The sequence below is a fragment of the Emys orbicularis genome, chromosome 15 (assembly GCF_028017835.1).
Source record: "Emys orbicularis isolate rEmyOrb1 chromosome 15, rEmyOrb1.hap1, whole genome shotgun sequence".
In the NCBI taxonomy this organism is placed as follows: Eukaryota; Metazoa; Chordata; order Testudines; family Emydidae; genus Emys; species Emys orbicularis.
Window position 1 is genome coordinate 34,223,949 of NC_088697.1, and position 25,523 is coordinate 34,249,471.

At 49.0% G+C, this 25,523-nt stretch overlaps 2 protein-coding genes across 2 annotated transcripts in view; one reads left to right on the plus strand and one right to left on the minus strand.

Annotated features, from left to right (window-relative positions):
* Positions 1–3,471, plus strand: part of PHLDB1 (pleckstrin homology like domain family B member 1) — a 98,730-nt gene extending 95,259 nt beyond the window's left edge. The window contains exon 21 of the mRNA XM_065417073.1: positions 3,295–3,471. Within this exon, the coding sequence (XP_065273145.1) occupies positions 3,295–3,471 (177 nt within the window). The remainder of the gene's footprint in view (positions 1–3,294) is intronic.
* Positions 3,472–5,712: 2,241 nt separating this feature from the next.
* TREH (trehalase) lies at positions 5,713–23,601 on the minus strand. The gene is made up of 16 exons (XM_065416924.1): positions 23,479–23,601; positions 21,362–21,444; positions 14,691–14,791; positions 14,224–14,371; positions 13,468–13,555; positions 13,185–13,285; positions 12,696–12,788; positions 12,229–12,345; positions 11,336–11,458; positions 10,423–10,472; positions 9,435–9,635; positions 8,645–8,862; positions 7,884–7,995; positions 7,078–7,190; positions 6,492–6,545; positions 5,713–6,246 (listed from the first exon to the last, which is right to left on the minus strand). The coding sequence occupies exons 1-16, from the start codon at positions 23,599–23,601 to the stop codon at positions 6,109–6,111; spliced, it is 1,863 nt and encodes a 620-aa protein (XP_065272996.1). The 3' UTR covers positions 5,713–6,108.
* Positions 23,602–25,523: the final 1,922 nt, after the last annotated feature.

Below are 25,523 nucleotides of genomic sequence, written 5' to 3' on the forward strand. Positions count from 1 at the left end.
GTGCCATGCGAATGCCTGTTCTCACTTTCAGGTGACATTGTAAACAAGAAGCAGGCATCATTATCTCCTGCAAATTGTAACCAACCTTGTTTGTCTGAGTGATTGGCTGACCAAGAAGTAGGACTGAGTGGATTTGTAGGCTCTAAAGTTTTAGATTATTTTATTTTTAATGCAGATTTTTTTTTTACATAATTCTACAGTTGTAAGTTCAACTTTCATGATAAAGAGATTGCACTACAGTTCTTGAGGTGAATTGAAAATACAATTTTTGTTTTTTACAATGCAAATACTTGTAATAAAAAAAAAAATAAAGTGAGCACCGTACACTTCGTATTCTGTGTTGTAATTGAAATTAATACACCTCTACCCCGATATAACACGGTAAAGCAGCGCTCTGGGGGGCGGGGCTGCACGCTCCGGCGGATCAATGCAAGTTCGATACAACGCGGTCTCACATATAACACAGTAAGATTTTTTTGGCTCCTGAGGACAGCATTATATTGGGGTAGAGGTGTATACTTGAAAATGTAGTAAACATCCAAAACTATTTAAAATAAATGGTATTCTATTGTTTATTTTTTTTAATTGCTTGACAGCCCTACTATTGAGTTATTTAATGAAGATGGACCAGCTTCAATAGGAAAGAGTGAGGGCCCTCCCTCCTCCATTGGAATACCACCTAGTCCTGCACTTAGGCCATTCACTTAAGAAGTAAAAGGTTCAAATGCTAACGCTTGTGCCTAATAGAGTGCTTTCCCTGCCCTAATGGAGCCAACTGATTTGCTGAATGCTGCCTAGGGTGCATAATTAACATAGGGAGAGGGTTTCAGTCGCTGCAACAGATGCTCCAATGGGAGCAAGGCTACAGAACTGTTCTAATTGCATTTGTCTTTATTTTCTTCTAGCAACTAGCAGATATTCTCCCCATTCACTTCCGAAGAGAGGTTTGTCTCAATGCACTTGTCTCTCTGCCTCTCACTCTCTTCTCTTGTTTTGTGGGGTGGGGTGACCTTGCCTGACTGGTTGGGTCCCCAGCCTAGTTGTAGCAGTTTGCATGCTCACTTGTTTTTAACTAGCAATGCACTCTATTCTGTATTGCACTTGGCGTTTCTGGACCAGCAGCCTAAGGCTCCTTCCCTCTGCCTCCGAGCCTCACCCTCTCTCTGCAGTGGGGTTGGGGGTTCCTTTACAAGATTGACTAGGGGTGGACTGTATTGGTCATGCTCACCATACGCTCAGAGTGCTTTAGGCCTGCTCCTAGGATAGATAGGGGAAGTTTTCCCTTCAACTTTGATAAGAGTAGCATCAGGTACTGTTTTAAAAAAAAAAAAAAAAAAAAAAAAAAAGTGACTAGGATGAACGAGCATCCCTTGCATTTGCCATTGGGGTTTCATGCAGGGAAGATCAAAGCGCTGGTTGGAACCACAAGCACTTAGGGGCTGTGAGAGGGCTGGGATGAGCAAGATAGGGAGAGAATTTTAGGGGGCTGGACTCTGGGTTGCAGAAATGGAGGAGAGCGGGAAGTATCCCCACCTCCTTTGACCTCTGTGGACCAGGTCCAGCAAAGTGCCACATATCTGTCTCCTACTGACTCCAGGCAGATGCCAGATTCACAGATGCCAGACCTGCAGCTCCTTTCTGCCCTTGGTAAGGGTCATGTGCCAAGGTCTGAGCCTCTTTTATACTGCCATTCTGTGCTGGCCTCAGCCTGGCTGGGGGTTAAACTGTGCATGCCGATTGGCTGCTCAGGAATGTGCTGTGTGATTGGTCTGATTCTAGGAGCACCACCCTGCCTGAGTGGATGGCTTACTTACCGGATTTGTCGGAAGAATGTATTATCAGCTGGGAAGTCAAGGCACAGAGCTGATCTGACTTGGCTATGGCCATGTTTGCACTAGGAGAGCCAGGGACAGACCCCCCAGGGTCCTGACTCCGTTCAGTAGGTTGCAGTGGCTCTCAGATTGGCTGGTTGGTAAACACAGTAGTGGAACCTTTAATCCTGTGTAAGCTCCATCCTCCACAACCCTGGTGTCCTCAGTGCTGTTCTGGTCTGACAACACAGTTGGATTGGAATGATGAGTCAATACAGTAGCTTCAGCTTTTGGGTTTCTCTCCATGTGCTGGGAGATCTCTACTCTGTTGCAGTCATTCCTCCTCCAGGGCTGTGGCTGCAGATCTCAAGTGCCTGGAGTGCCATCATCTCAGGACATCCTATACTTCATCTTCCCCTTCTCCATTCATTCAAGCTGCTACCTCATTCTTCAGGCCAAATCCTGCTTTCATTGACGTCAGTGTAGGCAGGCTGGCACTAGGGGCTGCCCTCACTCTGCCCAGCAGACATGTCTTCCTCTCTCTAGGATTGGTGGAGTTGGGCAACAACATGACAGGCAGCTGTACAGTCTTGAGCCTCTGACCTAGCCTTGTTCAGGCAGTAGTCGGCTTGATTGTTGCCAGGGCCGGCTCCAGGCACCAGGCAACCAAGCTGGTGCTTGGGGCAGCACCTGGAGGGGGGCGGCGCGGCGCTCGGGCCCCCGGGGAGAGCGGGGCCACAGCCGGGCTCGCCGCCCTCCCACCCGCGCCCTCCCCCCGGCTGCCGGGGGGAGAGCCGCGAGCCCCAGCTGGGGTTCGCCGCCCTGCCCCTCTGGCCGCTGGGGAGAGAGCCGAGCCCCAGCCGGGGCTCGCCGCCCTCCCCCCCGGCCGCCGGGGGGAGAGTGGAGCCCCCGCCGGGGCTTGCCGCCCTCCCCCCGGGGCTCCAGCCGCCCTCCCCCCCGGTGCCCTCCCCCCGGCCGCCGGGGGGAGAGCGGAGCCCCCGCCGGGGCTCGCCGCCCTCCCCCCGGGGCTCCGGCCGCCCTCCCTCCCCCCCCCCCCGCGGGGGGGGGGGGGGCGGCCGGAGGCTTTTTTGCCTGGGGCGGCAAAAAAGCCAGAGCCGGCCCTGATTGTTGCTCTCTGCTCTTATGCAAATATTCAAGTCCCCAGCACTGTTCCATGATGGTGATGCTTTGTCTGGTCCTGCACTGGTAGCCCAGCAGCTTTCTGTGCCTCACAGGGCTTTGGCACAAAGATAAAGGACAAATGTGCCTTCCTGCCCACTTACTGCCTCACTAGGGCCCATTTACCAAAGGAGCTGCAAATGCTCAGCATGGAGCTGAATCTCAGCACTGCTCTTTCCCTCCCCCCCCCCCGGAGCACTAGCTGTAGTTGGAAAAGTCCTCAACAGGCCTTAGGCTGCTGTTGGTGTGTGTGGGGAATCGGGTCTATCACTGGGGGGAAGAGCTGGCTCCGTAGTTACTGCAGGAACAAGCTCCCTATGTTTTTCTCTCCCCTCTGCAGAGTCCCAACCCAGCTCTTACCTTCTGCGTCAAGACCCACGACCGCCTCTATTACATGGTGGCACCATCAGCTGAGGCCATGAGGATCTGGATGGATGTCATTGTGACTGGGGCAGAGGGCTACACCCAGTTCATGAATTGATGGGGACCAGGAGTGCTTAAGGTGGAGCTGTTCCAGACCTGCCTTCTCTTCTTCTCCCAGATGGATTTGCCATTGACAGTGCCAAGATGAGCTGGAGGCCCCACCACCACCTGGATACAGCAGACAGCCATTTCCCTGCCACCTGGCATGTTTAGCCTGCAGCAAGATGATCATGAATACAGGGGAGCTGCCTCCTATGCAGATGTTGGCTGTATCATGCCCTTTGGGCCCTGGTTGGTTAAACCTCCCTGCTGACTAGAGGGGCCTGGCCCCAGGCTCAGCACTCTTGCCGTCTTGCCCTTTTCCCAAGAGAGCTTTGGGATGTTATTTGAATAAATGTGGGGTGGTGGGTTTTTTTTTGGGGGGGGGGGAGAGGAGAGAGATGTTAAAAAAAAAATAGGAAAAATCAACCCTGTAAAGCCATGATTTTGTTACAAAATCCTTATTTTTTCATATTGTAGCCATTCCTTGTGGAATAGTGGAATCGCTGTTGCGTTTCCCCTTCCGCCTGCACCAAATGCCCTGCGCTTTCTCTTAAACGCAGTGTGGGTGATAAGAGTGATGGCACGTGCCTAGCTAGTGCCCAGGCGTGGTGTAATTGCTCTCACGTGGAACAGAGAGGTGTTAAGCAAGGCTGGGACAGAGTCCTAGCCAAGAGGGTTTTTTTTTTAATATATGCAACAGTACAGAACAGACCAGACTTTTTTATTCTTCGATGGAAACATATCAATGGGCTGAGAGGTACAAAGCCGACGAGCTGCCAAAGACCATCCCACCGGTTCCAGTGCAAACTAGGCCTAAAGCTGTTGGATTAAGGAACTAAACTCTCTCAATACTGCCACTTTTTTAAACTGGAGATTGTTGGGCATCACTATGACAACTGCATCACAGACGCATCTAGCACATCCTACCAGCACCTGTGACCAGACGCATCTAGCACATCCTACCAGCACCTGTGACCAGACCTGTTTGCTCCACTGTCTGCTTGACTTGTTTCCTTTTCTTGTGCCATTCTCACCAGTGCCAAGGCTGCTGCAGGTGCCAGGATGTGCACCATGACAGTCCTGCCAGATTTACTGCAGCTGCCTGTAACAGTGAGGGGTCTGTCCATGTCAGACATCTCTCTGCTCTCCTGTGCCTTGACCACCTCAGAGTCTGGGCATCAGCACAGGCAAGGTGCCTGGTTGGAAGGTTCTGATGGTGTAAAGCTAGAAGTAACTGTGCCAGGTGTGCAAATGCTGTGGGATGAGGGGGAATACTTATGTCTGCCAGGGCTTGTGATCTCTCTCATGCACTAGGCACCGAGGTGTAGTCTAATGAAACCAAGGGCTTGTTCTTCTGACACTGTGAGCTTTAAAAAGTGCCTCACCCAAAGAAGATGCCAGGAAGGGCAGGGCAAGAAAAATGCAGAGCCTGGTTCTTAAATCTAGGTGCCTACAGTTAAACTGTCTGCATATGCCTCATGGGGAGGCAGAGCCTAAATTCACATCTAAAGGCCAGATGGTGTGAGGTGCTGAGCCCCCTCAAACTCCCAGAGAGCTGAGGGTGTGCAGCCCCTTGCAGCATTGGGCCTATACTATCCAAGCCTTGACATCTTATGCCCCTTTAAAGTGGCTACCTATACCTACCCACATTAGCAAAATCCAGCTGAGAGCTAGGAATTTCCACAGCCTTCCTCTAGGGCTTAGTGAAGAGTTAAGTTTCTCACAGCTGAAAATCCCTTGAAAGAACGAGACTATTTAAATCCCACCTTGCTTTTATAACCTTGAAATCCTTATTTTCCAAATATCTTTTTTAACCCTAGGTATTTGAATTCCTACAAGTGCCACTGCTGTTAGGCCTAGCTCTCCTTTTGTCCTGTTTGTACCTTCCTCTGCTCACCTAGGCTGGGGACAGGTAGCAGCCAGTCCAGCCTCTCTTTTTTCAGTAGTTGTAGACAGACTGCAAACAATAAAGCCTTTTGAGTAACAGACTTGAGGTTGTTTCCACCTTCCCTGCTCTTGACCACAGCCAGCTGGGCCCTGAGCCAAAGAGTTCTCAGTAGGCACTGTGCTGGGAAGATGCCTGCCTTTGAATGTGCTCTGCCCTACCCCTATGGAGTTTAGAATGGTGACAGCCTCCGTGGCTGTCCAGACAAAAGAAATAATTCAACAAACTCTACAAGTTTAACTATTTACACATTTCTCTGAATGAGGGGGACATGGAAGGGTGGCACAAAGGGAACTTTGTGAGAATGAAGGGATAAAGGATCTGTGGTGGGCAATGAGCTGAGACTAGGGGATGTGGGGCCTCAGCACAGACCTCCACAAGAATCAGGCCCCAGTAACCACCAAGGCAGGTATGACAGCAAAGACCAGTTTGATAAACATTAATGAAACACCAAAAGCATGAGAGAATCGCAGGTAGGGGGCTCAGCAGGGCTGCATGCATAGGGCTTTAGTCACAGCTATTGTTCACCTGTGGCTGCTTTGCTGTCCCAGCAGGTAGAGAAAGAGGTGGCTGCCCCAGATGAGCCCTCACACACACACACACACACACATATACTTCCCTAACTGGCTACAAGGCCAGGGTACTGTTCAGTACACATGGGCTTGTTTCCTCTGGCCCTGCTGCTGGGAGCCCAAACCACTTCCCCTGTCATTTCAGGTTAAGGAGGAAGATACAAGCAACAACAATCCAGGCCCTGAAGGAGGTAGAGGGGGAGCCAGAAGTCAGGCGGTCGCCGTAGAGATCCAAGAGTTGCAGGACTACACCATTGGTCCAGCCAAATCCCTCCTGGCAGGGGAGAATGCAGCATTAGCAAGGCACATGCTCCTGTTATCCAGGGCTGGAGCTTACAGATGGCTGCAGCATGGAGACTGATGAACCCCAGCAGCAGCTTCCAGCCCAGCAATTTGAATGGAGGCAAAACGGGGCCCCTTCCTGCATGAGGAAAGCACATCCTCCATGCCTAGTGAGAGATTCTGTGAGCACCCCTCCCCACCCTATAGGCATTGAAGCATTTCAGTACATGCTCTTACCTGGACTTGGTACTCTCCTCCTGTCCCTGGCTTCCCATCTCCATCCACATTGTACTGAGGAGAAAGATGATTATTCAGAAAGCCCCATTAGAGTGGGAGCTAGAATGTTCCCACCTCACAGAGTCCAGGGAAAGAGGGGCAGGCACAGACTCCAGCTCTTGTGTGTTCACGAGCACAGGTGCTTAAGGCAGAGGAAGCTGTACACCAGGCAGGGGCAGAAAGCAGCACTGGAAGAGGAGGGTAGGGACAAAATGACAAAGACCTCCCACTAGGGGAGACCTGTGGCTGACGAGCCACATCCACACCCATGCTCAAGTCCACTCAGGCTGAACTGTCCGAGATTGGATCTGGTGCCTCCACGCCTGGGGACCTGCTCTGAATACAGACTGACAACGGAAGAGTTAAAACAAGACGAGGGTACTTTAGGGTAGCAGCCCAGTCTCTTTCCATGCAAGCACTAGGCACTCTGAGGTAATCACGACCGGCTGCCCAGGGTCACAGGGGAGGGTGTGTGCATGAATTCCACTTGAGAGCTCCTACCCACAGGGGCTGCAGCCTGCCTGTCCGGGACCACCAATGGCTTTACCTTTTCGAACATGGCCTGGTACTTCTTATACAAGGCAAAGTTGGTTCTGACCCAGTTCTGCGCCAGGGCAAAGGCAATTTCTTTGGCTCTTGAGGAGCTGGACTTGGCCAAACCTATGAACACAGATAAATGACAGAAGGTCAGGGACCCAGTCACAGGGGATGCTAGAGCTCCTGCAAACACTAGCCTGTCCATCCCTGCAAGAGGTGACTCTAGAGCCCTCACTGGAGCTCAAGGCCTCCCCAGGAAGCCTGGCAGGGGCTTTGTACAATTCTTCCACCCACCCCTCCAAAAGCAGGCTTCCACAGGTTGGGCCCAAACCCTGTGGGTTTTGCCTGAATGAAGGCCACAGATCAAGGCCCTCAGGGTTTATGGACTCAAGCAGCTGTGAGGAGGGTTATTGGTGCCCCCTGGCTTTTCCACTGAGCAGTATCAGTGGTTGGATGGCCCACTGTAGCAGCAGTTTGGGAAAGGCCCAGGTGGGAGAGTCTCCCCCAAACCAAGATGGCACTGTGACACCTGGGCTCCCAGCAGAGCTCCCAGCCTGACCTGCAGCTGCTGCAGAGTCAGGAACCAAACCCACAGAAACAGGATCAATCCACAAGGCTACAAAGCAGCATCAGAGCGGAGGGCAGGGACAGAGAGGCATAATGCAATACCTAGAGCTGGAGCACGGCTGGGACAAGGTACAAGGAAACAAGGGGCAGGTCCTAAAGCAATTTGGAGGTCTGGTACCAAACACAGCAAATTTTCCAATGGGCATCCTGTCCTGCAAACTATGGATAGGAGCACAGCAGCATCCTTACCTGCAATCACCATATGCTGCAGTGGAGGCCAGGCATTGGGCAGGTCCCACTGCTCCCCAGTCCTGGCAAGTGAGGTAGGGATCCCGTTCTTGTAGGACAGCACTGTGCTCCCCTGCAAACATAGACAGCATATTGAGTGGTGGCACTGGGCTCCCCAGTGAGTCACCATCCAGGAGACAGAAGGCCACAGAAGGGATCTAGGAAGACAGGACTTTGTTGGCTAACCTGATCAGCTACTTCTAGCCCAGCCAAGCTCCTGAGGTCCATCGATGGCTATTAGCCAGGATGGGCAGGAATAGTGTCCCTACCCTCTGTTTGCCAAAAGCCGGGATTGGGTGACAGGGCATGGATCACTTGATGATAACCTGTCTGTTCATTCCCTTTGGGGCACCTGCCATTGGTCACTGTCAGAGGACAGGATACTGGGCTAGATGGACCTTTGGTCTGACCCAGTAGGGCCGTTCTTATGCTCTGGGATGGGAACAGGCATAGCCCAGTGTAGGAAACGGGCTCTAGGGGTCACTAGTGGGTTGAGCTAGAGGAGCAAGTCCTGGGAATCTCCTGGCAAATACCTGGGATGGGGCCACATGAGAACTGGGCTCCAGCTCCACCTTGCTCTGCGCAGACAGCATGTGCCAGGCTCAGTAGGAAGGTATGTGGTACCCTCCACTGTCTGCAAGGAACACTCCCCACGTGATGGGCTAATGGAGACTGACTGGTCTGTTACAGTGAGGAATCTTACCCACATGAACCCAGCTCACCTCTAAGTACCGCACTGCCCTCTCAGCTGCAGCCTGGTCTGAGAAGCAGTCAGTCCACAGGGGTGCCAGGTTGGAGGGGTAGAAGGCTGGGTTTGGCTGCTTCTTCAGGAGGTTGAAGTCCAGCCAGACTCCAGCAGCCTCATTCCAGAAGACAGCTTGGACAGCCTCGAGCCTGTGCTCCAGAGCGGCCTGGAACTGGGCAGCCTTGGTGGTGTTTCCTTAGACAGAGAGAGAGAGAATGGCTGATTACACTAGTGAGGGGCTTGCGGAGCATCCACAGATTAACTACAGCACAACGCAGCCTCTCCAGTTCCAGTGCACTCTGAACAGCATAGCCTGTGGCCTTTGCTCAGTATTAGAGGGGAGGAAGCTGAAACCCACTCCAGCTCATGCAGAGTCAGCTACAGTCTTCCAGCTCCTATTTGCTGCCACAGCCCCAGGATGGGGAAAAGGCAGGTGCCCTAGACAAAACTGATCCCTACAATGCCCATCCCCTACACACCTGATGCCCTCCCTAGGCTCCCAGCACCTGAGAATTAAATAAACACAGAAATAAATGAAGTGAGCAGCAAAGTGGCTTTACCTGGGGCAGAGAAGAGTTAAACTGCTTCCTGCTCCCACTTGCTGGAAGATGCCACTAGGCCGCACTGCTGTTTACACAAGCTGCTCTGTGGGCAGCAATGCTACAGGATGCTGGGCCCTTTCCCCACACAGGGGATGTTGCCCCAATAACAGCATCTTGTGTCCCTGTCTCGTGGAGGGGGGGGAAGAGATCCAACAGGCTCTTTACCCAGTATCCTGTAGAATGAAGCCAGCAGGTGCTCTGTCTTGCACAGAAAGGCATTCAGATCCACTGGCACTACAGCCCTGGCTTTGGTATCCTTCAGTGTCGCAGGGAGCAGGGGAGACCAGGAGAGGAACCAGCGAGAGGAAAAGTCCCAGCCTGACTCTGCTGCTGATTTTAGCTCTGCCCAGAGCTCCTGCCTGGCATCTGCAAGACACACACAGACTGGCACAGATACTACTCAATGTCCTCTGTGGCAGAAGATTTAGTACCTCTGCCCAGGGTGACCACTGGCAGGAAACAGCAGAGAAGGGATCTGGGGCTCGAACACAGGTTCTGACGGGATGTGTGTCAGTGCAGCTGGAACCAGGTCCCCAGACTGGGGCAATGAGGATAGAAGCCTCTGTTAGAGCATGGACCCTAGAGGCCAGAGCACTGACCCCCAAGCACAGACAGACATAAGGGCCATGCTGGTTCGGCTGGAGCACGGGTTAAGCTGCTTCTATCACACTTTCTTAGCTCCATCCCCAGGCTCCTTAGAAAGAAGGAACTGTTAGAGCACAAAGCCTGGGGAGCCCCAACAAATCCTGTCCTGCAGAATTGACACATGATGTTCCCCTGGCTGAATCATGTAGGAGCCTGAACCCAGGCAGTCCACGGAGAGTGAAACCATCTGGTGGGCATGATCCCACCACCCAGCTTCCCAGGAAGGACACCAGGATTCTGTGCAGAGAGCTCCAGAAGTGATCACAAGAAGCCATGGTCAAAAGGAGCCTAACCCCCAATGTCACCACATCTGTGCCATGGCCTCACCTCCCACAGATGGGAATTCCATATCCAAGCCCCATCCCAGCTCTCAGGAATCTCTCCCTGCCTCCCCCTGGCACATGGGTGCCCACATTTAGGTGCAGTCAGTGAAGAGCAGCACAGGCTGTTCTGTTCTAGTGGGCATTAGAGGGACAGCATCTGTCACATGACAGAAATCTCTCCTTACCTTCATTTAAGTCACTTGCCAACTCCCAGTCTTTGCTGTAGGACTCTGGTCTGCAGGGGAGGGTGGACAGGGATTGGGAGGCAGAGAGATCACCAGGTCAGTCCAGTTCTTAGTCATTTCCTTGCCCTAAGCAGGCAAAGGCTGGGATGCCTGGCATGCAGAGACAGGTCTCACAGTGGCTGTGCACAGGGGAAGCCAGAAGCTGAGGTTGTGGGTGAAATCCTACCAGTGGTCCTACAAGGACCAGCTGCCAGGCACTGCAGCGTGATGATCCTGTCGGACATTGAGGGCAGCATGAATCCCATAAGGCACTGCTTCACCCTCAGCCCACCTTCAGCAGTTCCAGATCTCAACCAGCAACCCAGCTGCTGGGCTGGAGAGTGCCTCCTCGAGCTGTCTGCCCAGTGGACCCTCAAGTCTCCAAGGGACACATTCCTCAGGGTAACAAGAGGCCATGATACCTTTGCCTGCAGCTGCAGGTCTTGCCTGTGCATGCTCTGGGACAGGCGCGGCTCTGTGCAGCAGCTTGTTTTCTGCAGGGGCTGGAGAAGGACAGCCCACTCTGCACTGGGATGTCAATGTCCTATCACAGGACAGGATTGGGAAGAGACAACACAACCATGTCCATCGTCACCTGTCTCCATCACAGGGGACGGGGAACGGTCTGTGGAACATACTCAGTGCCACTGTAGAGCTTTGCTAATGACCTGCATGTGCAATAGCCCCCAAAAGACGGGGGCGGGAGGGAGGATTATCCCCCTCTGTTGCTGGGGAAACTGAGGCATGGGAGGGACGGGTGAGTCACTTGCCCAAAGCCACACAGTGAGTAAGTGGCAGAGCTGGGAATAGAACCCAGGAGTCCTGACTCCCCCTCTAGTGTAACTCCATTAGATGGTGCTTGTTGGGATGGTACCTGGGCTCCCCGATCTGAACGTTGTAGTAGTTCAGAGTGTGATTCCTGTCCCCAACTGTGATGCTCACAGAGCGATTCCTCTGCCAGAACTCGTACTCTGCCTCCAGCAGATGGATATTCTCCCTGGGAATCAGACCACAGGCATGGTCAGTGTCTCCTCACGGAGCAGTCTCTTTTCATGAGGAACAGATCACCCAGTCATGGGTCTGCCCAGGAACTGGGGCGACAGGAAGCCCAGTAGGGAATGAACCGCTCCAGGGAACTTCCCAGTGGGTGTTGCTCAGTGTAGACTTTGAAGGGCATACACAGCACAGACCATGACCTACAGCAATGCTCCTGCTGCCTCCAACACATGCTGGCCAAGCAGAGTGCAGACCAGGCTGGCCCTGGGACCAGTCAGTAGATGGCTCACGTGGCAATGCAGTACCAAATATTACAGTGATGGGCTCTTGCTGAGACTAGCCAGGCTCATGGGAGCCTGGGGTGTGCTTGGAAATCTCAGAGGAGAAGAGGGCATATGCAGAGGCATGTGTGCACCCAGGGAGGGGGCTTTGCCTATTGGTAAAGGGGGGCGGGGGAGACACCTGGAGTACGGAGCACCCAATGGACAGGCTCATGGTCACTCAGGTCCCATCCTGTCTGCACATCAACCAGTGCCCACCCTCACTGCTATGCAAGATCCTCACTGGTGCCATAGGAGATGGGGGAGCTTTATTATATTAGGTTACAGGGTGCCAACCCATGTCCTCTACAGCCATCCGAACCTGATCCTGAGGGAGAGCCCAAGGGATCGGCACCAGCCATGGGGGATGGGGGAAGAGATAAGGAGAATCCACCCCTGCCCCCTGGGACATACAAGGTACCGGTGACGCCTAACAGAACCTCATGCCCACCTGAGAAACTTTGCGTCATTGGTGTGGGCCAGGTAGGCATCCATCATCAGAGTGAGGAAAGGTGGCTGGCTCCGGCGCAGGTAATAGACTCGCCCTCCATTTGGGATGTGCCCATACCTGCCCATCAGGGGAGAGACCATGTGTTACACAGCCCCAGAGGAGGAGGATGAAGGGCCCTGCAGAAGCCTCCCCACTTCCCACACTGCACTCGGAGCAGGGCCCTGCAATTGTGAGGAGATGGCAAAAGTTGGAGGACAAGATGACGTATGCCCTCATGACAACTGTCCCCGCCCAAGCATCCTCAAAGTGACACCCTCTCAGCAGAGGGCACTGCCAGAGCCACGGTTGTGTCACTTGGTCAGCTCCTCATGCTTGGACAGGGAAGGAGTGGCTTCAGAGTTGAGGGAAGAAGGTAGTGAGCCTCCAGCCAGCCTCCTCTCTCTACGTGCCTTAGGGCAGGGTCTCACCTTTCCACCAGGTACAGGAAGTTCTGTATCATCCCCTTGGCTGTGGCTGCCATTTCAGAGAGGAGCAGCCCTTCGATCACCCAGTAGGAATCCCTGCAGCACAAAAGAAGCAGCTGCACGAGCGATACCAGATGCTCTGGGCTTGTGGCCCTGCATGAACCAAATGTAAGCTGCTCCATGCTCACACCCAATACTCTCCTGAGCATTGGGATTCAGGCCAGGGCTGAGGACAGTCTGCACCCACACCTTTCAGTCATGGCCGCACCTAGTGTGCGACAGGACAGCTTGTCACATCGTTTCAGCAAGTACAATTATTTGAAACAACCCCCGTGTATATTGGCCAGGAGAACAGTGCCAGTGACAGCCAGGCTCAGCAAAATTCACCAGCTCAACCGGCATGGGGCAGAGCCAGGGTTCCAGCTGTGGCTGCAGCTAAGTCAGTTCGAGGTGTAACCAGTACAAGGCTCTAACACACCAGCTGTTACTCACCAGTAGTAATATTCAATGAACCTGCCACCGGGCACCATCAGAGGGTGCGGCACATAAATCTGAGAGTAAAATGTCGGGCGAGTCCTAACATCATCTTTGATCTGAAAAAGAGATGATTCAAGTTGGTCACCACTCCCCACAACCCTTTCCCACAACCCCCAGCTCCCTGAGCCAGTCGCCTCTCCTCCAGCCCCCACAACTAGCCTGGGCCAATTCGTCACCACACTTGCATTCTTTCCAAATACAGCGCACAGAAGCAGGGTCACCCCCCACGTATCTCTACCTTTCTCCCTAGGGATTTCCACTTGGCATTCAGATCCGATGCCCATGCCTGGAGTTTCTGGTCAGAAATCTTGGCTAAAATCTGGGGGCTGGAAGATAAAGAAGGAAACGTACTCAAGAGAGGAGACAGCCACAACCAAGCCCTCAGTCACCACAGGCAAGGGTTGCTTCCAGAAACTGCATGTGACATACACTGCCTGATATAGTGCAGCACTCTATGGGTCACAGCACCCTTCTTGGCTCCCACTCCCCGCAGTGCACAAGTCAGAATGTGGCTAAATTAGCAATTTAGCTCTAGAGACCCAAGCTTCAATCCTCAGTAGATCACAGATGGATTTGGAGGCATGATGGGTGCTAGCCTGAAAAACTAATCTCATGTTCTAGTCCATTTCATCACAACTGGCAGCCTCTGCTCAAGCCAAGCCAAAGACTGAACTATCAGCAAGGTCTGCAGGTCAGGATGGAGGGGCATTGGCAGAGATGAAAAGGCAGGGAGGCTGCAGGTCAGGGCGAGGTACATTGGCAGCACTGTGAATGGGGAGCACTGATTACACCTTGCACCGATTACAGCTACCACATCCCCCAGGTACTAAAAACAAATTCATCACTTCCCAAGAAAGCTGTAGTCAGCCCCCGTCTCCAGAGTGGGACAGAGCCCAGCACAGTGCAGTCTGGCTCCCTTACTTCCATCACCAGGGCTGAGGCTCATCATTCCACACTCACTCTTGCAAAGGCCCCTTTGGGTTCTATTCTGTACCTGCTCGTCCAGTCCTGAGGTTCCCATTGCTCAAACTCCTGTCCAGGGTCACTGAAGGATGAGCTCACAAACTGTTGCAGCTGCTCTTTGGACAATATCCCCCCTGGAGTCACATTCACCAGCTGCTGAAACTTCTTCAGAACTAGTTCTGGGAAAAAGAAAACAGCCTTCACTGTCTACTGCCTTGGCTGAGGTTCTGCCGAATCTGCCAACAAGGGGACCATGAGTGGTGAAGGCACAGTGACTACTTGGTGTAGCATGTACCAGGGCACAGTGCCACTATTCCCACTAATTCACCTGTGCATTAGTACCAGAATTCCCAATCATCCTGTATGAGTGTGGTGAAATGGGCACAGGGCCCAGCTTGCACCAACAGGCGGGTGTGGGGTTAGACTGCAGGTGTCTGGCAGGAGGGAAAAGAGTAAATACAACAGTTCTGTGGCCCTAGCCATACTGTCATTGCTGACCTGGAGACTCCCGCAACGGCATGTCAACAAAGTGTTTGTCATCAGAGAAGAGCCTGGCCAGCTGGACCTGCTTCAGGAGGTCCCCAGTGCAGTAAATCTGGCTGAAAAAAAAAGAGTGAAATTCAGACACAACCAGGCATATTCTAACCCATGCGGTCCAGGCAATTCCTCAGGAAGCAACCAACTTATTTCTGCTAGATACAACCTGCTTCATTAACTGCAGAATGATACAGGCTTGTTAGCACGGACAGCAACCCAGACATGCTGGAGCCTTAAGGCAGGGGCCAGTCCACACACCTATCGCACCAAGCTGTGTTCAACTGGGGGGTGTGGGAGAAGAAAGGGGCAAGTAACCAGTTGCACAGTCAGTCAGCCAGCCAAGGCCTGTTAAACCCACTTATCTGTAGGAGTTTAAATGTGGTCCCTTAACTCTTAGGCATGGATGGTGCCTAAGAGACCATTTACACTGCAAAATCAATTATGACTTGGTCTTACCTGACAAACAGGACCAAAACATGTCACAACTATTTACAGAATCACATAACAGACCTGTAAAAGTGCCTGGCTAGAGCATGGCTCTGTGACATGCAAGGTCAGGCCATATGCACCAGTCAGGCACTACCCCAGCTGTGTTTGAAGGGACACTGCCTACTTGGAACCCTATCAATGTTAATTAGGGTTTAAAGTACTTCCATGTCCTGCCTTCAACTCCCTGACTCTCGGGGATTGTTCTATCACATTTTCCTGTGTGGTTTTTTTTTAAACCTATACAAACAGTACAGGAAGCTGAAAGACTCTGCACAGAGTAATCATACTGAAATGAGAGAAGATTATTATTATAGGTTGGGTTAAACTACTTTGAAACTAGTGAGTGTAAACTTCATTCAAAATAAACCTAAGAAACAATAGGGGCCTCAAATTAAAACACAGACTCGTGTCACCATTCAATGTGGGTGGGGGGCTTTGCTGGGGATTGTTTGGTATAGTGGTGTGTTTCTCTTCCACACAGACACAAGAGAGACACAGAAGTAGTAGAAAGCCAGAGGCAGCCTGAACAACCACTGAGAGCATGACCCTAATGTGATGATCGGGCCTACAAATTTATTCTAATTGTGAGCTCAACAGTAAAAAGTATGTGAAAGTTCATAAAGTGTCACATTAACCTAGAACAAATGTTTATGGGAAAAGGTACAGAAGGGAGACTGACTGAACTAATCTAAACAAAAAGGCCTAATGATACAACTCCAGGATTGTGCTGAAATCATGCTTGGTAAAAACCGAAGATGTAGAACCGGAAATTAATCAATCAAAATTGGTGTGTTGGATATTAGCCCTACTAGTGAACAAATAATAAGGGGATAGGCTATTCCACCCATCACTCCATTTTTGGGTTCTTGAAGAAAGAATGGATGGGGCAGCCTTTCATGGCTGCCACCCCCACCACCTTCTGGGATACCGTACCTTCTTCGTCCTAATCCTGGGGGATGTCTTGACCAGACCAGGCCAAAGAGAAGACTCTAGATGATATTACCACCCCATCACTTCCAGCTGAAACCCAAACAACGCCTGAGATAAAATGGGCTCAGACTTTAACAGCAACAACAGCAGCTCTAGCCCATCTCAACTAACTGTCCTTTTGGGTAAACGAGAAGTTATTACCATCTTTGATGCCATCTAAGAAACTGCGAAACAGGATTTTTCCTTCTAAAAACTTCCCAGGTAAAGGAAAAGGGAACAAGGAAACGTTGCTAAAATTAAAGCCTTACTTAATGTTGGGATTCCCGCCGAGACCTTTTCCACTATCCTTATCCAGAACACCTCATCCAGTTCAAGGAGAACACTTTATCTAGCTCTTTGGAATCCAAAACCTCGGACTGAATCTGGACTCGTCACTAAGGTTTCTTTATTGGCATTTCATAAAGCTATCCCTAAGGTGATCGGGCTCAGGTGTAGGGAGCATAACAACTCCAAAGTACATAATTATAAATCAGATTATATACATATTCTAAAGCACACTGACACATGAGCATTACATTCTACATTGTATCACATACTTCATGGTTGTCTTACTAATTCTGTGAACCAATCCCTGTAGAGATCATGAGCTCTCCACGCACTATAAAGTGTGCTAGTAAGCAAAGCTGCAAGCTTATCACATACCCCTCTTGCTACTATTTCTTTATCTACTAGCTATGTATTATTTACAAGGCCATTTGTGCATTCATGCTTTGTCAATTGTTAACCTATTTCCTTACTTCTGTTTTCTTTCACTGGCCTAACCCCACCTGTGTGACCCCACTCCTCCCGATGTGACCTTGCATGCACCATGTGTGCAAGGTCACAGCAGCGGGATCAGTGCGGTATGGTCTTCAAAACAGCATCCCCTGTCCAATACATCTGATTTTGTCTCAGTACCAAATGGGTGACAAACCTTAGAAAAGCAGGGTTGTCCTGTTTAAAACCAGATGAATGGCCTGTCTAAGCGAGCTCCTCACCCATCTCTTTTAAAACTCTTGGATGCAAGTTATTTGGACCTGATCATTTAAAAATGTCCAACTTTAGTAGCTTCTGTTTAACATCTTTCAGAGATACTAGTGGAATGAAAATCATCACCACCATATAATGAGACTATCCCTATACTATCTGTCCCGTCCCCCCCCCCATTATAGAACAGAAATATTTAAACACCTCTGACTTTTCTACATTATTATTAACAATTCTACCATTTCCACCCAGTAATGGACCAACACCATTGTCAGGATTCTTTTTATTCCTAATATATTTTTAAAAACTCCTTATTGTCCTTCACTCTGCTAGCTATAGATTCCTCTTTATGTCCCTTTACTTCCCTTATCGGTTCCTAACTTCTAATTTCTTTTTACTATCAACTTCCCTTTTCTTCCATTTGCTATATATATTTTAATAGATGCCTTCACTTTCCCTCTAAAACAGGTCAGGTTTTTTTTTTTTTTATAAACCATTATGGCCTTCTTCCTCAATTGTAGGATTGTGGCTTTTGGGGCATCTAAGGTGTTCTTAAATGATTCCCAATTATCATTCACATGCTTCTGATTAAATTCTTTCTCCCAGCTGATTTGGCTCATAGTTGTTTTCAGCTTTATGAAACAGGCCCTGTTAAAGCACCAAGTATTCTGCTTCTGCATTATAAATGTGATCAATTCACAAGTTACAAATTGCAAGCTAGATTCTAGCCTACCACAGTTCTGCTTCCGCTGCTCCCTCCTCCCACAAATATGCTACCCCAGAGTGTATGACCAGCACTCTCCTCCCTTGATCCAATTCCCACAGCATCTGGGCTTGAGCTTCACCTACTCTTTTGTTCCTTATGCTATATTTATTTTACACCCACAGAAATGATGTCGACAATTGTTTTCAATTTTTTAAACCCCCCTCCGGCGCCCACACGTATTTAAACTCATCCATTGGGGCCCATCACTCTTTCCAAACAGGAGAGGGTAAATTAAAATGGGAAGCTTGTTACCCTAGTCATAAAGATAAACTGATACAGTGCTTTCCATCCAAAGGCCTCAAACCACATTACAGAGGAAATCAAGAAATAGAGAGGAAAAGTGACCAAGGGCAGAATCTAAGGGTTCCCTGTATAAGGCTCCTGACCTAACCAATAGATCCTAACCCTTCCTGCAGTGACAACTTCTCTAACAACATGCAGCAGGAGGAGAGATGAACCACCCCTTTTTAGCAGCTTCAAACGGGCTCTGAAACAATCAGGCAACAAAAGCTCAATAGACTATGCTAACATTAAGTTACCTTAGCCATTCAAGATTTGAATTTCATAGCACAGGGATGCTGCAGAGTTACTGGCAAAAAAGTGTAGTTTCGGTAACCAGATCTCTGCTCATTGACTCCCTATCTTATATTATTCCCACCAGTGTAGTATCTGTGCACCTCACTGTCATGCATTCATCACAACACCCCTGTGAGGTATGGCAGTACTATTATCCCCATGTCACAGCTAGGGAACTTAAGCACAGAGACTTGCCCACGGTTACAAAGGGAGCCTGGGGAAACTGAACTCAGGTCTTTGATGGCCCAGGCTAGTGTCTTATCCACTGCACCATCCTTTCCCTACTTCCTTCAGAAGTCAGCCTATAGAACCCTTTCATGTACACAAAACTACATGACACAGGTGAGTGCTATACGATATTGACCATTCTTCACCTGTCAATCTAGCACCTTTCAAAGTTATTTTGCGTATTACTACAGAGCTTGAGGCCCAGCTGAGATTGGGGCCCCACAATGCTGGGCTCTGTACAAACAGAACTATACAACCCAGCAGAGCTAACAATCAAAACAGAGGCAGAGGGGAGCAGGGGAGGGATGGATCATGCACACCAGCAGAGGGGAGGAGAAGGGCCCATAGGAGGGTTGGGGAAGGGAGGGGAAAGGAGTAAAGATCTTAGAAAGTGTACACACACACACACCCCTACCTTACATGTCACTCAACATATTCTTATTGCTCCCCAACCTTCTACCAGCACTGTGCATCTAAACAGCTCCTATTTGTATAGCACAGCCCAGGACACTTTCTTGGCAAAATAATTAGATTATGTCCCTGCCCCAAGATCAATCACCAGGAGACCCACCAACCCCCCAGGGACCCAGGAAGTAGTTACCTCTCACAAGGAGGTGGGAGCCCATTGACCAGTTCTTGCCATCCTGGCACAGAAACAGAGATGCCAACAAAAAAGCACCAGGCTGTCACCAAAATCCTTGCAGAGCAAGCCATTTGAGAGGAGAAGAATGAAGTGTTTGCTCTTCTGCTGAATCATTAAGTTAGTTGCACCAGATTCCACCCACCTGTGCAAAGGTCTGTGAAGCAAAGTCTGAGATAAACTGCATGCATTAAGTATCAGGGGGTAGCCGTGTTAGTCTGTATCTACAAAAACAACAAGGAGTCTGGTGGCACCTTAAAGACTAACAGATTTATTTGGGCATAAGCTTTCGTGGGTAACAACCTCACTTCTTCGGTTGCATAGTCACTTCTTCGGATGCATAGCTATGCATCCGAAGAAGTGAGGTTGTTACCCACGAAAGCTTATGCCCAAATAAATCTGTTAGTCTTTAAGGTGCCACCAGACTCCTTGTTGTTTTTGCATGCATTAAGGGGGGCTAGCATTAGATTTCAAGAGGTGTGGCTGCTTCTACAATCCTTGGCAAAGAAAATTATTTGGAACTATTTACAGTAGCTTTAACTCTCAGACACACACATCAATAAAGACAGAGTTTTCAGGCTATTAACCCACTGATAACAGTTCAAGTCTCTGGGGCAGGGTGGGGTAGCTCCAGGGGCTCTTATGGCACCATATGGCAGTAGTGCACCCCATCATGGGGTGAGGATGGGGAGGAAACGAAGGGAGTTCAGCAACAGAACAAACATGTCCAAGTACACCGTATACTACAGAAAAAGGCCTGTGTGGAGGGACTTGTACTCCAAGCCCCAACATCAGGCACCTCATGAGGGCACAGAGAAGGCCAGAAAAGGAAAAGAGCAGGGAGGGAGTGAGGATGGACCCATGGATGGATAGAGGAAACAGAAGGAACCAGGGTAGATAAAAATCAATGATTTAAAAAAAAAAAAAAAAAAACGGATTTTTTTTTATTTAAATTGGATTTTTTGATAAAATGCTTTTTGAGGAAAAAATCTATCTAAAGATAGTTGTAATTAAGATATCTTTGAGCTATAATGTATCTCATCATGGAACAAATTATAAATTATAATTCTATAGTATGAGACAATATATTCATGTAATGTTTAAGAAAAGTTTTGTAAAAGAGTTCCAATAGTTCATGGATTAGGGACCCAATCTGATGGGGTTCCAGGGGCTTCTGTATAGATTATTTAGGTTAATCTTTCTATCTACCCAATGGGACTCAGTGCTCAGTCTAGAAGATACCATCAGAGATGCTTAGTTTTGCAGTTCTCAAACTGTGGATTTGTGTCTCCAGAGATAAAACATTTTTGCCGTTAACAAGCATGTTAAGATAAATAATATATAGAGGGGAGAAATAACAGACCTCAACTCTACTATCCCTCTGCAAATTTGTATACACAGAGTCAATCCCTTACCTCTCTCTAAAAGTGCAAAATTTCAAAAAGTTCAATGAATAGAAGATTGTTGGGGGCAGAATAGATCTGGACAAGGAGAAGTCTGGAGATAAATGTGAGAAGGGAGGGACAAGACCCAAGAACCTCTTAAAGCCAACTGGCAAGGAGGTTATAGAAATGTCCTAATTCTGATTCACCAAAGAACGTCATGTGAAATCTTAAATAAAAGCCAGGGTCACACTGATCATTAAAATCATTGTGAAATGTATGTACAGATAACTCCATATATGGAGTCATGTATATATACTGGAAATACCTTGATACATGATCTAAGAATGCAGGAGTCACGGGGAGAGAAACAAGTTTTCTTTCAGACAAAAGATGTTTATCAATCTCTCTCTGTTGGATATCAGAGGGGTAGCCGTGTTAGTCTGAATCTGTAAAAAGCAACAGAGGGTCCTGTGGCACCTTTAAGACTATACTTCTGTTAGTCTTAAAGGTGCCACAGGACCCTCTGTTGCTCTCTGTTGGATGTAAATTAAGCATTGTAAACTAACACAATGATGTCCCTTTACATACAAACTTTTGAAGAAATGTGAAGTCAACAGGGCTGCAGCACACTTGAAAAACAATCCATGGGATGGTTATACCTCCCTTATCCTGCACCTAGGAAGTAAACAGGAATTGCGTTTACAGACTCACTATCACCATTGGTTGAAAATGTTGCAAAAGTCTTTGGGTGTGAAACTTCTTTAGACTGCAGGTTAACTTATACTTAAGTTTAGTCTCTAGAAATCATGTAATTTGTATTTATATGTAACCTTTTGTTCCCAATATCTTTACTGTCTCCTGAATCTGTAGTCCTTGATAATAAACTTATTCTTGTTTTCACTAAGATATACAAGAGCTGTGATATGTACATTGTTCCATTGAGGATAACAGACCTGGTATTTCTGAGAGTCTTCAGTGGATAAGGGGCTGGATACTGCAGTGAATGCTTCAAAGGGGCTCAGGGACTGGGATGCACCTATTGTTAACCTGCAAGGCAAAGTAATGGTTGGCATAGCCCAGAGGTGTGTGCTTGGGTGGCTAATGGACTAGTGGTATCAGGGAGCTGACAATCAGTTAAGCACAAGAAATGTCCCTCATGCTAGAGCCAGGGAAGTAACAAGGTGATTCTCAATCCTGGGTACCCCAAGAACCATCAATGTTCTCCATAGCCCAGGCAACAATCGAACTAAGTCCTTTTACCATGTGGGTCTCTCGCATTTCCTCTCAGGTTCTATGAATATGCAGGGAGCAACTTCATTTTCCAACAAGCTCCTCCAAGAGTCCTGTTTGTTTTAAAGATCTGAGTTTAGTGCTGATTAAAGATGCCAGCTTACCAACCCTGGAGACTGACTTTACTATTCACCCACTCCACACAGCGGGGCAGTAAGTCAGGCTTCCACCCCATGCACTGCCAGCATGCCTCCAGCTTGACCTGGAGGAACCCCCAATAAGGGAGTTCCATCTCCTAGACCCAGCTAGGCATTGCCCTCACAAGGGGCCAGTTAGTACAAGAGGGACAAAATGGAGACCTGTCTCCTAGCAACTTGATTGAGACCTACCAATTTGTTTCATAAAAGCTACCAAACAGCCTCAGATGGGGACAATTTTTGGTCCTTAACATCCTTGCCCTGGATTTTGGCAACAAAGGCTCCAGTGCTGGTGTGTCTGTGCCACCCCCAAACTCTTCAGCCCATTAAGTCCATTATTTTAAATTATCACTTTTGCCAATATCACTGGAAGATACAAATCTCACTCCCTCCCTCTTGATATTTTCCATTTGGCAAGTAGTAATCCCTTTCCTTTCCCCTCCCACCCTACATTTAGAATGGCATTTTAAGATCACTGCTGCTTCATTTTATTTCACTAACAGTCAGGAGAGATTTTATATCAGTGATAGTTATATGAAGACAAAAGTCACTTCCCTTCTGGTCCTCCCACAAATTCTGGCAGCTACTTGTAGAGAGAGAGATGCATTTCAATAGAACGGGGAATGTTTCTTTTAAACCTGTGCTGCACTAAGCTTTTTTCTTTAACTGAGCACAATACTCTGCATCAAGCTCTTCTGAGGCAGGCTGCTACTCACAGTCCTCTTCAGAACGCTACAAACACACAGTAAAAACACAACGACCCATGCCTTGCAGTATTCAGGAAATGCTTGAATGCAAAGAACATCCTCTTCCCAAAACCTCTAAAATACTCCAGCAGGTTTAGCATCCCGTGCTTTCCGTGCTCTAGACAAGCCTTTGGGTCTCTCTACACTCCAATCAGAGCTATGACTGCAGCATGCGCAAACATACCCAGTATTCCCAGCCTCAGGGGACCGAACTCATGAGTTGGACACCAAAAAGTCTGAGGTTTGTGGGTTTATTTACACACACACACACACACACACACACACACACACACACACACACACACTGGGTTTTTTTGGTCTGCCTTTTGATTTTTGAACTCCCTTTGCCATCCCCAGTGCAGGTAAGAGTGAGAGACAGAATCAGTGTTGCCCGCTCCCCAAACGTACTGGGCGAGGTGATTCCGGGCCCGGCTGCAGGAGCTCACCCCTCATCAGCCCAGCTAGTAAAGCAACCCCGGCCCGGCCCGGCCCCGCCCCCATAGGCGCTCACTGCCCTGAGGTAAGCCCCCCTCAGCCTCACCTCCGCTCCTTTGGGAGCTCTTCCCGGGCCTCCGGGGCAGCTGCAGGGGCTCCTCGCGAGCCTCGGGCCCTGCCCGGGCCGGGCGCGGCAGCGAGTCGGGGAGAAGTAGATCCGTCATCCCGGTTGCTCGGAGGCGCGCGCAAGCCTGGCGCCTCTTCCCCCCCGCCCAGCGTCGGGTTGCGTGGTTGAGCGGAGAGAGAATGAGCGCGCGCTCTACCTGGCGTAGTTTTGATTGGCTGGCTGCCCCTGGGCGAATAACCAATCAGAGGGCGCTCATTCCCTAGAGGACTGGTCGGGGGCAGACCAGCTGCTGTGCAGCTGGGTCAGCCCTTTAGAAACCAGCAGTCCGTGCTCCCAGCCGGGCCGGCTCCAGGGTTTTGGCCGCCCCAAGCAGCCAAAAAAAAAAAAAAAAAAAAAAAACCAAGCCGCGATCGCGATGGCAATTCGACGGGAGGTCCTTCGCTCCAAGCCGGAGTGAGGGACTATCCGCCGAATTGCCGCCGAAGAGCTTGACGTGCCGCCCCTCTCAGGGAGTGGCCGCCCCAAGCACCTGTTTGGCAAGCTGGTGCCTGGAGCGGGCCCTGGCTTCCAGGGCCTACTGCCGCTGTTAGTGGAGCTAGCTGGCTTGTAGCCCGCTAGGTTGCCTGCAGCTGGGGCAGCCACCCTCTCACTGCACTGTAGACAAGACCTTTCCTCCGTCCTGTAAAACTGCCTTTTTTTTTTTTTTTTTTTTTTTATTAAAGGTACCACTCAGTGATGTGCTGTTATCAATCATTTCGGACAGTTGACATGAACACAAGATTTTCTATTCCAGATTACCAGAAGCCTGTACCCATTTCAGAAGGCTAACACTACCCCTAGTGTAGTTGATCACGTTTCATAATTAAATATTGCACATGGGTAAGGTGTAGGAGCTAGTTTATGAGATAGAAAAGGTGTTCTGGTGCTAAGTGCCAAATAAAACGTAATCCTTAAATTACAAAAAAAGTCTAGAGAACTGTAGCCAAAGCCATTACTAAAATTTGACCCAATACCAATCCAGGGGTGGAACCTCCCACACACTATTTCAGGCACCTGAAATTCTTACCACCATGATCAAAGACAAGCAAGAAGTTATAACAATGTTTCTGAGTTTTTCCTTTAGCTGTACAAGCCAGCAGTGAACAGGGGTCTTTTCTGTAAATCTCTGGAGAGTGATTCCTCCCTGGGTCAGGATTCTCTTCTCTTTGTAACTTAAGACCAAAGTATATTATTTCCCTGTCTTCATGTATGAGATAAAACAGTTTATAGATGGGCAAATGATTTTCATCTAAGGGTTGGTAGATTCTGTTTGGTTTATCATGGATCACAAAATCATTTCTAAACAAGTAGAGGTAAGTGATCTTAACTAAGTCCTATGAAACTGAAATGAGTATTTAATTCAATTACTTAGAAGAAGCCTTTTAAAAAGTTACTCAACTGAAATAATGTTTCTTATCAACCCACCACATCACTTTCAGGACCACTCCTTAGACAAGCAAATTAATCATAGAATATCAGGGTTGGAAGGGTCCGCAGGAGGTTATCTAGTCCAACCCCCTGCTCAAAGCAAGACCAATCCCCAGACAGATTTTTGCCCCAGATCCCTAAATGGCCCCCTCAAGGATTGAACTCACAACCCTGAGTTTAGCAGGCCAATGCTCAAACCACTGAGCTATCCCTCCCCCCATAATGAATGAATATTAGGAATCTTAAATTCAAAGGAAGTCTCATTAGTAGTTTACCACAATTAGCTTACTTTTCAGTCTGAACAATCTAGTGTTAACTGAAGTTATTAGTACTTTAAGTTACAACATACAATTTCAATATACCATTAAAATTATTACAAGAACAGTTTATTTCCTTGGGAGTGCTTTTGAAAACATCTCACCAATGATGCTGAAGTCTTTGGTGGTGTCATCACATTGCAGAAGCAGTGCTGGAATAACAAGCTGGTTCTTCTTGATGGTGTGTGATGGCTTGTTTACCTTTTGCTTGTTTGGAGATGAAATGAACAGGAGT

Coding starts and splice junctions, on each gene's coding strand:
- TREH (XM_065416924.1), bottom strand. CDS start 23,601: ATGACGGATCTACTTCTCCCCGACTCGCTGCCGCGCCCGGCCCGGGCA. Junction 21,445..23,478: donor CCCAAAGGAGCGGAGGTGAG/GCTGAGGGGGGC, acceptor TTTACTTCCTAG/GTGCAGGATAAGGGAGGTAT. Junction 11,459..12,228: donor AATGACGCAAAGTTTCTCAG/GTGGGCATGAGG, acceptor TCTGATTCCCAG/GGAGAATATCCATCTGCTGG.